Consider the following 17,175-nt stretch of genomic DNA (forward strand, 5'->3'; position numbering starts at 1 on the left):
GAATGGAAGGAGCAAAAGACAGGGTGCAGGTCCCTCTCCTGGGAGAGCACTAACTTAAAATGTCTTCTCTGTTTGGAGGAAAACCAACAGAGACAGATTACTGCTTTGTGGCAAGCAGGATCTCCCTGTGATAATCAGGATCTGTGGCAGGACACAGTGCTCCTAGCCCTGCCTTCTGAGAAAGCAGAGTCCATGTCTGACCAGAGTCCATGTCTGGCAGGTGAATAGCTATCCTCCTGGATTCCTGTCAGCTAATGTCCAGGAGGAAACAGGTCCCACTCCCACTCCAGCTGATTGACCGGAGATCTCCCGATCCCAGGATGAACTGAAGATGGTTCAGGAGTCTCTGGGATCTGCCGTTTCCAGGTTAATGGTTTTAGACAATTTAGTAATGATTAATGAAGAATTAAATTCACCCTGGGGCTTTGTGAATATTACTCTAGTAGAAGATGAAAGTGAGAAGAACTTGACAGGTAGAAAAGAATCTCTCACTTACAGGAGGAGAACTCATAGTCTTGCGGAAGATAATAGTAAAGAAGACAGAATTTTATGCTTCAGCTAATGCGTATGAAGATTGTGGTAACCATTTGTTATAATCTTGTGGTATCCTGTCATGTTTCTCTCTCTGTCCCCAGAGTTAGATAGATAAAGAGAGAGAGAGAGAGAGGTAAGCAGATAGTTAGTGGCACACACACCATATGACATATGTGAGACCCTTCACTAAAAAAGGGACATATACTGATGGTTCGTCACGTGTCAGGTTGACATTATGTCATATCGAATCATTTGTGAGAATTGTATCAACTTCAAATTATCTCACAACTCAAGTCACTGTTCTGCAAACAAAGTCCTGTAGAAGAATGGAGTTTGTACTTCTATTGGATCTCCAGTAATTTAAATCCAAAGTCATACTGAATTGAAAAATAACTGAAATTTCAGGCATGATAAGGAGAAAAGTTCAGTCTGAATATCTTCTAGGAAATCCTCCAAGAGTTAGATTTTGTGTAAAATCTAACAGAGTTAGTGTAAAAATGGTATCGAAAGCAAAGCCTGATCTCAGCATAGAGACTTGGTTGTTGAATACAAACTATGGAAGAAGTAGAAGTAGTAGAGCCCTTGTCCCATAGTTGACCAGTTAGCATTTTATTTGTCTTTTTCTGTGATTTCTGTGCTAGCCAGTGCAATACTGAATCTTACCCTTGAAAATGGCAGCCTTCCTAACAAATCCTGCTAGTGAGGGAATTCAGGAAGATAAGCCAGTGAAAAAGAAAAAAATCAGGACAAAAACAAATGGAAAATACAAGACAGTGCAAATCTTAAGACGAGTTTGAAAAACTATTCATTACAGATGTTAAATTAAGAATTACATTATCTAACACTGTGTGTCAAGTAACTAAAAAAAGGATCAGATTTGCATTACCCATTACGATATGTGAAACCTCAATATGTGGATATATGGTTGGAAATTATATATCTGTCATGTTTATTTACTGTGTATCAGTTTAAAGTTTTCTTTTCTTTCTTTCTTTTTTTTACAAAGTATTCCTAAGAATGCTTGAATTTCAAAAATTATACTATTTCTTACAAAACTTTAAATGAAAATTTTACATGTCTCCTTATCTGTTTGGTTACATATCTCATAATGTCTTGCCTTAAAATAAGTAGAAAATGTAAAATCTTGTAAAGCTTTCTTTCTTGTCTAAAGGCTTTGAAGTTTTCCTGTACTCCCTGTAGACTGAAGGAAGAGCATTCCTAATTCTGACCAGGAGTGTTTGTGTCCTTCCTGTTTACAAACTAGGTTGTATCCTGGACAGTAAAATGGACCCTATTGAGCAGGTCGGGGTACACCACACAGAAATCACTGGCATCTGTAAGGGTTGTAAGAAGAACATCCATGAGGTCCAGGTGGGGAAAAGAACTCTAGATTCACTAATCTTGACCACCGTCACCTGAATTAGCAAGGACTTATACAGGTGGGTTTTACTGCACTTTTGTCTCTTTACCAGCAGATGTCTAATTGGAATCAATAAAAGTGGAAGCCAGGGTGTGATTTGTGTCCTTTGGGGCAATGCTCTTGCTGCTTTGGTTATGTGAGTCCATTATTCTGGGGTCAGGGTGTGTGGGTGGGGAGTGTGATTCTGTTATACATTCTGTAGAACTTGATCTATAAATTTTCTCAAGTAAAAAAGCTCAAACTCATAGCACTTTGGCCAAGTTGATGGACAACAGACCTGTGTCCTGACTGAGCCCAAATGTAAGTTCTTTCTGAGAAAAGATGAGCTTATCCTTGCCAGAGAACTGAGATGAAGCCACCCAGCAGAGGGAGTTTCTCCAACAGGAGGTCTGTTGAGTAGCTTCTTGGTACCTGTGATTGAAATGGATCCCTTTTTCTAAAGAACTGCAAATTATCACCCTCTAGAGGATGAGCATCAGCGGCCCCAGGAGCTGAGATGGGAACCTCATTTTGAGAAGCTGAACTGTAGAGTCCTAGTAAGTAAACACAAGCTCAGAGCTGAACTTTATGTCAGACTTCCAAGGCAAGGTCCTCCCCAGGGGATAATATGCAAATCCCATGGTGGGTGTGGCAGAGTGGAAGGAGCCAAAGACAGGGTGCAGATACCTCTCCTGGGAGTGCAGTAACTTAAAATGTCTTCTGTGTTTGGAGGGAAACTAACAGAGACAAATTCCCTACTGCCTTTTGGGAAGCAAGATCTCCCTGTGATAATCAGGATTTGTGGCAGCACACAGTGCTCATAGCCCTGCCTGCTGAGAAGGCTCCAGAGAACCTGACGATACAGACATGAGTGTCCAGAGTCCATTTATGGGTGGTGAATGGTCATCCTGTTTGGATTCCTGTCAGCTAATGTCCAGGAGGAAACAAGGCCCACTCCCACACCAGCTGACTGGCAAGTGATCTCCGGTTCCCAGGATGATCTAGAGATGGTTCAGTAGTCTCTGGGGTTTGGCCTTTTAGGTTAATGGTTTAAAACAATTCAGTAATGATTTAAAATGAATGAAACTTATCCTGGGTCCTCTCATATTATACTCTATGTGAAGATGAATGTAAAAAATCTACAGGGGTAGGAAAGAATCTCTCACTCGCAAGTAGAGAATCATATTCCTGGGTAAGAGAATAGGGACAAAGACAGAATTTATGCTTCTGGCAGTGAGGGTGCCATTTGTGGTAACCATTTGTTACATCTGGGGAGTATCGGTCATACTTCTCTCTCTCTCCCCCAGAAAGACATACAGACAGACATTCAAATGAATAGATACACACACATACTCCATAACAATAAAGAAATTTTTTAGAGAAGCACTTCCGAAGAGGATGAGACAGAACAGTAATGTTTCATTTTGTGATGTTTGCTTCTACATTATCTTTTTCCTGTGATGCGCAGAAGACCCCTTCCCCTATAGAGGCTTCGTCATGATGTGTAAACAGCTGCTATCAGGGGTTCTGGTTCCTTGTTAGCTCTGTGTGAGAAGTTGTGTCTCTCCCTTGGGTTTTATGCTTGGCATCAACAGTCATGACTGGAGTTCAAGAAGAGATTTTGTAGGCTAGAATAGCAGGAACTGGGTAACCATTTAAATGTCTAACGGTCACCTATACCTATGACAGACATTTTCTGGGGTTTTCAGTGAACCCCAATCACTGTAGAAGAGAGTACAGGGTCAGAGCTGCTTGGGGCATCAGTTTACCAAGTGCAGGGACATAACATGATGATTCTGCATGTGTCAGCCTGATGGAGGTGTTAGTTGATTGTGAGAATTGTATCTACATTTATGTATATTATACATATATATATGCATATAGACATACATTCACATATATATGAATGAATATATATGAATGAACTTTAGATTTAACCACATTTAATAAGTCTAAATGATCTATACAATTTGTCACTATTACTCAAAGTAATCTCAGTTAGATGTTTCTATAATGGGGTGAATTTTACACTTTTAAATCAAATATTTTTTAAAAATTTCTTTGTTTTGCATCTTCTTATGAATGGATTTCCAAGTATTCCTTTTTATGCCATCGTGCTTAATAAAACCTGTCAATTTCTATGTGGAGATGTATAAAAACTGTACTAGTCAGATTTGACACACTATTTCAACACCATTCAAAAACTCAGTGGCTTCTCATACTAAGCATTTATGTCTATAGTCATGGATGTTCATGTTGACAATAATTTGATAATGCACATGGGGCTCATCTATGTGGTTCTTCTGCAGGGAGATGAATGGTTCTCTAACCTACGGATTGTGGTTGATCTGCGGCCAAGACAGAGTGTGGTGACTCCCATGGCACAACATGCTCATGGCAAGCTGTGGGAGGGTACAGAAACCACACAGTCTAAAGAGGCTTGTAATTTAATTTTGTGTGAATTAGAAAGTAAATTTGGAGGGTTTTTTGAGATGTGGCTTTAATTTAACAGGTGGCTTTTAATAGAAATGTCTTCAATGAAAATAGAAAATTAAAGAATGACTAGTTTATGGGAAGTAAAAATGCTCTATAACAGAGCATCTTAAACCTTACACAACTCTCCTGCCATCTTGTTAAAATGGAGAGCCATATGAGTAGGTATCAGGTGGAGACAGCTATTTCACATTTGTCACAGACTTTCAGGGTTGTTGATGATGCTCTCATTTATAGAGAATTTTAAGCAACAAGATATTCTTATATTAAGAAAAAAACAATGCTTCATCCACATTTAGTTTTTTTCTTTTTTTTCCAATCACAAAAGTCCTTCATTGTCAGGTTATTTCTATATACATGACACAATTTCCTCAACCATCTGTTCCCCAGTCACTTAACAAAATCTTCTTGTTATGACCCAATGATGATAGCTAGAAGCATATTCACATATATTCTGGGGCCTTCCCTTAACTGGCCAACTTCTGAGAGATGTAAAAGCAGTGACCATCCCAGGCTGACTTCTGTCAACTCCCCATCACCACCATCACTTCTGGAAGCACATTTTCCTGAGCCCCCTTTCCTCTATGGTTCCCTACAGAGTTGCTCACGAGGCACCTTACCCTAGATCTGGAGGTCAGAAGAGGAGGAAACAAAGCATTTCATCAGCACCTGCAGGCAGATGAGTGATAAGTGAGGGACTGGAGAATCACCTGGGGAGGGGCTGCCGAGGTTAGGGCATCATCCCCTCCATCCCTGGCCCTCCTAGACAGGTCTGGGGATCACGTGGCTAGGCAGCCCGTATCTCCAATGGTATAAATTCTCTGACTTATGGGATATTACTGATGAATAACCATTTCTAGTGTCTGTTTCCCTTATTACTATATCCCCAGGCCTTTGAAAGAGTGACATTTAGACATTGCTTCCTTACAGGAAGCAATTCCTGCTTGGAATACCTAGAGTGGCTTCTTTTTTGCTGTACAAACCCTGGCAGATGCCATCACCCACACTCCTCAGGTAAAATGATCTGGGGGAAAGGGAGTCAGTCAGGAGACCGGGGATCCTCCTTGCCCTTCTCCCAAAGCTCCCATAATCTCCAAATTGTGGCTGCCTCTGAGAAACTGTCTGAGCAGTTGCAGACATCAGAGAAGCAGCGGGGTCAGCCTAGCCCCTCACATCTGCTTCCCTGGTGGTTTATGTTCTGACCTGTAACACTGTGGGCAGGTAGCTGTTAGACTGTTGGCAGTAGTAGGTCCCAGCATCTTCAGGCTCCAGACTGCTAATGGTGACAGTGAAGTCTGTCCCAGACCCACTGCTGCTAATCCTTAACGGGACCCCAGTTTCCAGCTTGGATGTTGTATAGATCAGGAGCTTAGGAGCTCTCCCTGGCTCCTGCTGATATCGGGCTAACCACTTGTTAATGTTCTGACTCGCCCCGCAGGTGATGGTGACTCCTTCTTTTGGAGCCATGGACAGGACAGCAGGAGACTGGGTCAGCACAATCTCACCATGAGAGGCTGAAACCACACAGGAAACACTGGCAGAGCCTCATGATATGTACATGGAAGTCACCAGTATCTCGTTAGGTGGGACATAGGATACTACTTATTTTTAAAATATGCTAAATTCATCTATGGAAGGATTCCCAATGAAGAAATAAAATCAGGCATGAAAATCATACCCCCACTTTAATCTGCCTTGTGTAAATATTCTCACCTGGAACCCAGAGGAGCAGAAGGCCAGGAAGCTGTGATGGAGTCACCATCTTGCTGCTTTCCATGGGTCCAGTGTGTTTCTGCCACACACCCAGAGACTCTGTTATAAGACTCTGAGAGGCAGAAACACTTCAGATCTAAGAGGAAGAAGATATGCAAATTATGGGGCATTCGTATTGCTTAAAATACTCAATAATTAAATTTATCAGAAGAATCCCCCCACCAGGACCCATTCTCCTCTGGGTATGTTATCTCCCTCTTCTGGGCCTGTGAAGGTTTTGAAAGTGCTTACCCCATGCTTGGCCAAATACAAGGTCTACCAGCAGGGGGCATGGCATATGATGTAATGCAGTTCTCTGGTGGATATTGCTTTCACCTGCAGTGAAGAGCTAGTCACATCCTCAGTCTTGGCCCAGGGCTATGTTAACTCCCTGCTCTCTGCTGCAGTGCATTGTATAAACACCCACCAGAGCATCCCGCCAGGCCATACTCTGTCAATTACATACTATTAATTGCACATGATGAGTGAGAAGTGGTGAGGACTTCACCTACTTGCAAAAACACATGTGCTCAAACAGTGCAATCAAACCCTACAAAAATTCACTTGGGCCCCCACCCTGGTGGCTATGTCAGGGGTCCAGATACCTGAGGAATATGGGGACATCCTCTCTGGAGTAAAGGACAAGTGCTTGCATCTTGTACCTCTGACCACTGACGTTGAAGCACACTACCTTGTTGAGTGTTGAGTGTTGGGACAACACATTCCAAAGTTGGATAAGCTACACCATTCTGGTTATGAGCTAATTTTGAAGTCAGTAGTGTAGAGTGGGTGCAGAGCCAGGAGGGACTGTATCAGGTTTAGGTCTCTATGCAAGTGGGTCCTATGACCTCTCCTATCATTTGGTGGTACATGCATCTGTGTTAGGAAGGACATTGTGGACACTCTGGCAAGTCCAGAGGAAGACTCATAGTATAGACTTCCCGGTTCTTCAGCAAGACTTGGTCCTTCTCACAAACAACCTACTCACTGTTCAACAAGTAGTTCCCAGCATAGCACAGGCCCCAGTAGACCTGTCCACAGCAAATCAATTAACTGTGTGACAGAGCTCTTTGTCCTAAACCAGAAATGTGACACACTAATTTTTTTTTAAAGATTTTATTTATTTATTTGAGAGAGAGACAGTGAGAGAGAGCATGAATGAGGAGAAGGCCAGAGAGAGAAGCAGACTCCCCGTGGAGCTGGGAGCCCAATGCGGGACTTGATCCCAGAACTCCGGGATCATGACCTGAGCTGAAGGCAGTTGGCCAACCATCTGAGCCACCCAGGTGTCCCTGACACACCAGATTTTAAGATTGGGTGGAGCCCACCAGCAGACAATCCCAGAAAGGAGACAGTATTTTCTTTAGTATTGGATCCAAGCAGATTCAGCGGGCACACGATTTATGGGACAAGAGTTTCAGATCACCACAATAATTACCACTGTTGCCCAAACACCCCTGCATGAGCTTCTATTTTCAGCCTCATGAGGCTTTATATTTAATGCATTTTCTTATTTCTGCATTCCTGCTGCTCCAGCCAGGAAGGGACCACCTCTCCCAACAATAGCTAATTCTCAGAGGCAGTAGAAGACTTGCCCAAGGGCATAGGATTGATATGCAAGACAGACAATCCTGTGTCCAAATCCTTACTCTCTTCTTGTCAATGAGACCAGCAATCTGTGACATTTCCCTCTACCCAAATCCCCCTGGGTACCAAAGGACAAGGGGCACACCTATAGTCTGCAGCCTGCTGAAATTTTCAAACTCTCCAAACTTATGTCTATGTAGCTTATTGACTTTGCTTCTCCATTATCCTTCATGAAACACAGTAAAAAATACAGGCCAGCAGTACTTCCTTCTGCCTGTGCTTCTCACCTCAGTACTGCCTGTGTCGCCAGGTGGCATGCTATGTGTTCTATTTCCAGGAGACTATGTGTATAATAAAAACTTCTTACTGCATTGTAATAGCTTTCCTGTCTTTGTTTCTTACCACATGTGATTAAAGATGCAGGGCCTGCCAATCAGCTAATAGCAGAGTAAGGACTCCAGGTTCTGCCCAGGTTTGCATGATATGTTGATGTAAGTTAAACTGGACAGCTCCCATACCATTCCGTAATGAAATAGGATGTATTTTTAGTAGATGCTCAAAGAGCACAAATGGTCATTGACTTAATGTGGCCGGGAAAGTGGCCTGAAGTAAGGATATGGATGCCGTACAGGGTATGGATGCCGTACAGGGTGGCTGGCTAGGAAGGGTCTGTTAGGAGGAGAGTGAAAGGATAAAAGAGGAAAGATCAGAAGCAAGAAATTACCCAATCTAATCAAAATGAGAAACTTATCTAAAAGCAAGTCAAAGCAAAAGAAAACCCCAAAGTCAAAACCAACAACAACAAAACCCTAGAGTGTCTGGGATACATAGGACCAAACAGAGGATCTAACGTTTGTGCCACTGGAATCCTAGAAAGAGTGGGAGAGAGGATGGAGATGAAAAATAATTGGAACAAGTAACTGCTCAAAAATTTTCACATTTAACAAACACCCAATAGCATAATCCTGAAGAAATATATGTCAAGACACATCGAATTAACATTTCTGAGCACTAAAGAAAAAGGAAAAATATCATAGGATGAAAGAGAAAAATCACACCTACTCAGAGAGGAAAACACCTTGAAGTACAGAGGATTTCTATTCAGAAACCATGGGGGCCAGAAGGAAATGATGTCAACATTTCTTTTTTCCGGATATAATTGACATATAACATTGTGTAATCTAAGTTTTACACAATGTGATAATTTGATCTATGTTTATATTGTGAAATGGATATCAACATAAGGATGGTTAATGCAACCTTCACTTCACATAATTATCTTTCTTGCTTTACTTATTTACTTTTTTGTGGTGAGAACATTGAAGGTTTATTCTTTTAGTAACCTTCAAGTACAATATAATACTGTTACCTACAGTCACCTTGCTGTACATGAGACCATCAGAAATTGTTTCATATGCAGAAGTTTGTACCCTGTGATCAACATCTCCCCTATTTATCTCACCACCCAGCCCCTGGCAAACACTAAACTATTCTCTGTTTGTATGTATTTGGGTTTTTTAGATTCCACATGGAAGTGATATTATACATAATATCTTTCTCTGTCTTCCTATTTCACTTAGCACATTACTTTCAAGTTTCATCCATGTTGTCCCAAATGGCAAGATTCCCTTCCCTTTCATGACTGAGTATTATTTCATTATGTGCATTCAGATTTATAACACATCTTCTTTCTTTATCCATTTATCCATCAGTGGACACTTAGGTTGTTTCCCTATCATGGCTGTTTTAATAATGCTGCAATGGACCCAGTGGTGCATATATAGTTTCTCAAATACCCAGAATTGTAATAACTGGATCATAGGGTAGTTTTGTTGTTAAGTTTTTAGGAAACTCCATTCTGTTTTCCATAGTGGCTGCACCAATTTCTATCCCCAACAACAATACCTGAGGGTATTTCTCCTTATACTCTCCATATCCTCTTTCTCCATATCCTCTATAACCTTTGGTATTTCTTGTATTTTGGTTTTTTGGTTGGTTGGTTGGTTGTTTTTTTTTTTTTTTTGGTAACTAGATACTGAATTTTATCAAATAGTTTTTCTGCATCTGTTGAGACAATCTTGTGATTTTTACCCTTAATTTTGTTCATGTGATGTATCATGTTGATTGTTTTATGGATATTGAACCATCCTTGCATCTCTAGAGTAAATCTTACTTGATCATGGTGTATAATCCTTTTAGTGTATCGTTGAATTTGGTTTGCTAACATTTTGTGGAGGATTTTTGCATCGATGTTCTTCAGGGATATCGGCTTCCAGGTCTGGCCCTTCTGTTCTGGACACCAAGAGCTACAGCCTTGTCTCCCATCCCCTCCTGCTCCAGGCAGGGCTGGCCCCCCAGAATGGGATCTGGGAGGGGAGGTAGAAGCAAATAGCTTGGCCTCCGTGAAAATACAGAAACATGACAATGTGGATGTGTAGCTTGCTTTAAACTGCACATAAGTGAACAAATGTTTAATTTCAAACCCTATTATTTGCCCTATAAATGTGGCCCTTGTAGGGATGATCCCCTGGAAGTTCCCCCTGAGGGGAGGATGCTCCACCCTGGCCTCTCAGTCAGGACTCCAGTCTGGTTGTCTCCACAGGTCTTCCCCAGCTGGTGGGAGGTGGGGTTTTGTAAGTACCTGATATGAGGTAAAGTGGCCTTATTCTCATTTCCTGCCTACTATTCCTTTTCTGTATGTGTAGATTCCTTTCCTCTTCTGTTTCTATTAGTGTTTCTGTAATAATAATAAAGTTTTCTTTCTTTTTCTTTTTTTTCTCTTTTTTATGAAGAGAAACAGGGCTGTGGTGAATCTTTTGTGCAGCACAGGAGGGAACTCTGTCTTGTGATATGGACTACTGCTGTAGATGTTCATCACACTAAAAAATACCTTGGCAGCAACATCTAAACTGGCATTGACCACCTCACTGGGCCCTCTAGCCTACTTACATTGACACATAAAATTAACCATCATCAGGGGCAAATGGAGGGGTGGAGTCATGGGAGAATTGACCCTTTTTGAGAGTGAGGTGTGGATCCCCAGGCAAAGTCTACTTGATACCGGCTCTGTCTGGGTTTAGGACATGGCTCATGTCATGAAGCAGTGCAGTGGATGGGGACCCACGGAACAGCCAGAGTGCCACCTGCCAGAGGAAGACTCAGGCATCTGCCCCACTTAGAGGAATGATGGCAGAAGTGTTGTGGTTGGACTTGCAGTGTGCCCGAAGCCTCCACAGCCTCTGCCCTCCTCACTGGGACTGCCTCACTGGGACAGCATCTTAAGGGAATCCCACCCTGCCCCTTTCCCTTTGCTTAAGAAGGAACAGCAGAATGAGGAAAAGGTGCAGGAAAGTTTATATGGTGCCCAAGCAAACCTGTGCTCATTTCTCAAACTACCCCTTTTTTAAAAAAAGAATTTATTTATTAATTTGCCAGAGAGAGAGAGAGAGAGAGCACAAGCAAGGGAAACAGGAGGCAGAGGGAGAAGCAGGCTCCCCACTGAGCAATAAGCCCAATGTGGGACTCTATCCCAGGATCCTGGGATCATGACCTGAGCTGAAGGCAGCCACTTAACCAACTGAGCCACCCAGGCATCCCTCTTGCATCCCTTTTTGTGGGGGGTTAGTGAAGACAAATGCTGTGAAGATGTCTCAGGGATGCTGCCGGGGGGGTTTGTGCCCCAGGAAGCTGCATGTTTCCCAGGGTCCCACGGCAGGAGTGAGCCAGGAAGGTCTGTCTGTAGCATCTGACAAAGGACCATGAACATTACACCCTGTAGATCAGTTCTCCCTTCCTGCTCCTCCTGGACTCTGGGACATTTCTCTTTTAATTCCTCATTCTCTTTTATTCACCCTCCATCAACAGGATGAAACCTTTGAGCTCTCCTATTCAGAATCTCCCACGTGGAAGTTAGTGTCCCTCTTCCTTTTTCCTTCCATGGGCCCTGTTTCCCAGCCTTCCTGGGCAGTGTCCTGGACATTCATTTCTGCTCCGTCTCCTTTCCTACCTCCCTTCTCTCTCTTCTCCATTTCTCCCAGGCTTACTCATTCTCACAAAGGCAATTCTCTCATTCTTTCTTTTTAAAATATTTTATCTATCTATTTATTGCTGGGGGGTTTGGCTGAGGGAGATGAAGAGAATCTCAGGCAGACACCCTGTTGAGTGAGGACTTGATGCCTGCTCTGTCTCACATGCCTGAGATCATGATCTGAGCCAAAACCAAGAGTTGCACGCTCAACAGACTGAGCCACCCAGGTGCTCTGATTCCCTCACTCTTCAACACTGTTCACTTTAGGAACACAGGGTCCTGTGCCTCAGCACCTTTTTACACCACTTGTCACCTTTTTCTTTAAAGTTGTCCCTTGGGCATTCAGGTCTAATCTTGTGACTGAAGGAAATCTCGGTTCTAAGTGTGCCATAACTTTATTCCCTTGTAAAACAGTTCATGAGCATGTCCGTCTGTGTGAAAATGGAGACATTCTGAGCATCTTAGTATTATTTCCTCATCTCCTTCTGAAATTCATGGGTTGATGCACTTTAGCTTCAGGAAAGACCGCAGCAAACTTGGTCAGTGTGCTCCAAATGCCTTTACCTACAAAACAGGTTTTCTTAATAATTAGAATCGCTATTAAGGGAACCATTTCTCTCATTCAAGGTATGTTTTCTGAGGGCTTCCTCAGTGCCCAGAGCAAAGACATCTGCTTTCACCCCAGCTGGGATAACTAGGTGATAATCAACGGCATCAGTAAACATTTACTACATTGTGTTGGAGGAGCTATAAAGAAAAGTGAAGGAAGGGAGTATATAAAACCTTGCCAAAGGAGAGTGAATAGAAAATTAAAATCAGCTGATGTATTAGTTAGCTAGTGTCATGTGATAAATCACCCACAAAATACAGTGGCTTAAAATGGTAGCATGTCCATTGCTCTCATGTTTATTGGTTGGCTACACAGTTCTGCTAATATGGGCCGAGGCTTGATTGATCTTGATTGATCTTGGCTGGCTTGCTCGTGTGCTTAAAATTGGCGGACTGGTGCTCCTGTTGTAGAAAGGCTCACATTTCTTTCCTCTCTTCCACATTTCTGTGGCAGGGGGCAGACCATCTTGACCTAGGAAATAGGAGATGGGATACTTGGCTTTAAGTGAGGATGGAGGAGGAGCTGTTAGAACCTGAAGAAGGAAAGAGAAAGAGTGAAGACTGACGAGACCAGGGAAGTGAAGTATGATTGTGGGGCAGGGTGAAGAGCCTTAGGAGGTGAGCGGTCATGAATCAAAGTTGGAGCCGACGGGATTGCTGTGTGTTTTCCTCCAGCAGGCATGTGGAGGGTTGGGACTTTGCGACATGAAATGAGACAATGGAAGGCTGAGGAAGCCTATATCCCTTGCATATAGGGAGTTGTTATAAAGAAGGATCATGGAATTCAGGTGAGGAAGGGGGGAAATGAGACTATGAAGGGCTTAAAGACAAGAAAATATGGAAAGGTCAATAGACTCACTAAAAGCTAATTTTCAGAAAACAGTAAAATTATGACTCTCATTGAGACATAGTAATGACGAACATGGGTTGAATTATTTTACTCATATGCTGTGAGGGAACGAGGAAGATGTAACTGGTTCAAAGGAAAAGTCAAAACACACAGATATACTTGGAGTAAAGGAATGAACTGCAGAGAGAGGCAAGCTCGTTCTCCACGGTGATGTAAGACATCAGTTAAGTAACTACCAGACAGGAGAGAATCATTCATCTGTTACCAACAGTTTATAAAGAGTTGCAAGATAGCTCAAAGATAATGACCAGGGTTGGACCCTGATAACCTGGAAAGGGACGCTACAGAGATGCCAAATTTTCCATGGAAACACAACATATATTTTTCCTATAGATTTCAGGTCTTACTGTAATGAAAGCCAGAAATTATTGGCAGAGGCATACCCAGTGGATTGAGCTGCAGAGTTCTTAGAATGGGACAATGCTGAAATACTCAACATTTTTAAAAGAAACATTTATTTATTTATTTATTTATTTGTTTGTTTGTTTGAGAAAGAGAGGGAGAGGGAACACCTGAGGGCATGAGCAGGGGAGTGGCAAAGGGAGAAGGAGAAGCAGACTCCCTGCTGAGCAGGGCTCCATCCCAGGACCCCAGGGATCATGACCTGAGCTGAAGGCAGAGTCTCAATGGACTGAACCACTCAGGCTCCCCTGAGATGCTCAGCATTCTAATGATGGAGAACTTGTCATGATTTTTCTGATGGTGCACCTAAGGCATGGCCAGGAGAGTGACTGAACAAGATTGGGTAAGGAAGAGAGGGTTGGAGGAGGATCAGCCAAACAACTGAGAGAGCAGGTAATGGAAGGTCATATACTGAGTACACTCAAACCACCAGGAATTGTGACAGGCTGAGAGAGGCTCTAGGAGGCGGGAACTAAAATATTCCAGAAACCAGGAGCGAATTTGGGACTGGTGTTTGTCTGCAGTAAGGTGTGATCCTAGAGTGGCCTAGCCTACCTATCTTGATTTCAAACACTGTTCTTCCACTTTCTAGGCAGGCCTAGAAGTCTAGAAGTGGCTGAGGGGGTGGCAGAAGCTCCGTGAGCAGGCTGCTTCTAAAAGCAGCTCAGGGTGCTTTTAGAAGAAACACAGGCTACTGTGCATCTCAGTGGTTTGGAGGGTGAGTGTTGAGGGAGAAGGTGTCCAGATGGTGAGTCCTTTATCTCTCCCGTCTTTTTTTTGTTTGTTTGTTTGCCACCCTCATATAATCTGTTTTGCTGTTCTTTCCAAATTTAAAATGTTCTATAGTGACAAAAGCAGCCTGCTCTTAGCTCCTGGTTTTGCATGAGAAGTCTTTTTTTTTTTTAATATTAAAAATATGTTGGGGGAAAAATGATGTGCATTGGTTCCAGCACAAGGATAGAACAAGATCTAGTATTTTCTCCTTCATGAGATTTTTTCTCTGGATTAAAATTTGAATGGCAAAGTCAGGACTTGATCTGGAAGCCAGATTTCTACATCTTTCTACATATAAATGAAATCATATGATGTTTGCCTTTCTCTGGACTTACTTCACCTCACAATACCCTATTGGTCCATCCATGTTGTCCCAAATGGCTAGATTTCATTCTTTTTATGGCTGAGTAAAATTTCATAGTATATATGGACATCATCTTTACAGGATTAGGAGCTTATATCTGCTATGCATTTCTAAGTCTGCTTGGGAGCTTGAAGAAAAAGATTTACTAATCCTTCCCAGCCATATTTTTTATGAGGTTAGTGAGTATAGAATGTTATCTAGAGAATATAGCATAAAAACAGTTAGTGTAACTGGGAAAGAAGAAATTCAGATAGTGGGAAAATAAGCAATAATAAATTCTGAAGGATATCAAATATTATCCTACTAAAAATATCACAAACTTTGTTAGCTCAAAAATGTATGAAATTGTGTTGCCACAAATATGCCTCAGGTTTCTGATGCTCAGGCTGAGTAATTCTCCCTGAGCCCGACACACAAGCCAGGAGTGTTAGCTTGACATTCATGGCAGCTATGCCTGCCAGCTCACTGCTCAGCCCACAGGCTGATCATGTCCCTTCTGGAGCTGGTTGTGCCCTGCTGAGGCTGTTGGTGCCCAGAAGTCAGGACTCGGTCCAGAGCACTCAGTTGCATGTTACTGCCCTGACTTCCCCAGCACCTGCCTCTGATGCCAGCTCAGAGCCTCTGCTGTGTTGGCTCCCAGCTCAGGCAACACATGTACCCAGTGGGGACCACCAGACCAAGAGGTTTGTGTTCGGGGCGGAACCACTGTGGGAGGACCATGTGTATCTTGCTGACAGTAATAAACTCCCACATCGTCAGCCTCCACCCTGCTGATTCTCAGGGTGAAATCTGTCCCTGACCCGCTGCCACTGAACCTGTCTGGGACCCCAGTGAAACGGTTGGAAACCTGGTAGATCAGGAGCTGTGGGGACTGGCCTGGCTTCTGCAGGTACCAATTTAAATAGGTGTTTCCATTACTGTGTACGAGGCTCTGACTGGCCCTGCAGGAGATGGAGGCCGGCTCTCCAGGGGTGACTGACAGTGAGAGTAGGGTCTGTGTCAGCACGACCTCCCCACTGGATCCTACAACAATGAGAGATAAGTACAGGTTATGGAAAACCAATATGAGCCATTATTATGAATTTAAATATCATTTATATTAGGCTAAATCTTATTTTGTAATTTAATTCCTACTGTAAATGCATCCCATTTCCATGGATAACCCAAGAATTGCAGGGCATAGAGTGGCCACAGTTTTTTTTTTCCCCCCAGCATCTCACTAAAACACTGTTCTTTGTTCCCTTTAATTTCTCATAATTTTCTCAGATTTCAAAATTAAATTCCCCTCTTGAAGGGGAATCTCACCCCTGGACAGAACGCACATAGGGACTAATAGCACCCAGACAGCTCACCCTCCACACCCCAATCTCCCATCTCCTCCCTCCTCTGCTCTTACCTGGGACCCAGAGCATCAGCATCCCCAGGAGCTGAGAAGGGAACCTCATTTTGAGAAGCTGAACTGTGAGTCCTAGTAAGTAAGCACAAGCTCAGAGCTGACCTTTATGTCAGACTTCCAAGGCAAGGTCCTCCCCAGGGGACAATATGCAAATCCTGTGGTGGGTGTGGCAGAGTGGAAAGAGCAAAAGACAGGGTGCAGGTCCCTCTCCTGGGAGTGCAGTAACTTAAAATGGCTTCTGTGTTTGGAGGGAAACTAACAGAGACAAATTCCCTACTGCTTGTGTGGGAATCAGGAAATCCCTGTGATAATCAGGATCTGTGGCAGGACACAGTGCTCATGGCCCTGCCTTCTAAGAAAGCTCCAGAAACCCTGACTATACAGGCACGCATGTCCAAAGCCCATTTCTGGCAGGTGAATGGCCATCCTGCCTGGATTCCTGTCAGCTAATGTCCAGGAGACAACAGGTCCCACTCCAGCTGATTGACCGGTGATCTCCAGATCCCAAGATAAACTGGAGAGAGATCAGGAGTCTCTGGGATCTTCTGTTTCCAGGTTAGTGGTTTAGGCAATTTATTAATGAGTTATTAATGAATTAAACTCACCTAGGACCTCATGAAGTGAGAGGAACTTGACAGGTAGAAAAGAATCTCTCACTTACACAAGGAGAACTAATAGTCCTGCAGAAGAGAATAGGAAAGAAGACAGAATATATGCTTCAGGCAGTGTATGATGTTTGTGGTAACTGATTGTTACAGTGTGGTGTGTATCCTGTCATAGTTCTGTCTCCCTCCCCAGAGAGGCTGATAGTTGGATTGATAGAAAGACAGACAAGACAGACAGTTGATAGACACATACATGCCATGTGGTGCATATTAGATAGGGTAAACACACACACGCACACACACACACACACCCCATATCAAAC

At 43.0% G+C, this 17,175-nt stretch overlaps 1 long non-coding RNA gene and 1 gene segment (V, D, J or C); one reads left to right on the forward strand and one right to left on the reverse strand.

Moving 5' to 3' along the window:
• Positions 1-1,653: 1,653 nt before the first annotated feature.
• LOC116596460 lies at positions 1,654-6,156 on the forward strand. 2 transcript variants are annotated; one of them, XR_004288122.1, is made up of 4 exons: positions 1,654-1,973; positions 2,420-2,490; positions 4,243-4,361; positions 5,865-6,156. It is a non-coding gene; the product is annotated as an uncharacterized LOC116596460 (long non-coding RNA). The 2 variants fall into 2 exon arrangements; XR_004288121.1 differs by having other exon boundaries at positions 1,657-2,490; positions 5,865-6,155.
• Positions 4,463-6,224, reverse strand: LOC116596450. The segment is given in 3 exon segments: positions 4,463-5,095; positions 5,630-5,940; positions 6,140-6,224. Coding segments are annotated over 3 exon segments (423 nt in total).
• Between the last annotated feature and the right edge of the window lie 10,951 nt (positions 6,225-17,175).

The sequence above is a fragment of the Mustela erminea genome, chromosome 7 (assembly GCF_009829155.1).
Source record: "Mustela erminea isolate mMusErm1 chromosome 7, mMusErm1.Pri, whole genome shotgun sequence".
Classification (NCBI taxonomy): domain Eukaryota; kingdom Metazoa; phylum Chordata; class Mammalia; order Carnivora; family Mustelidae; genus Mustela; species Mustela erminea.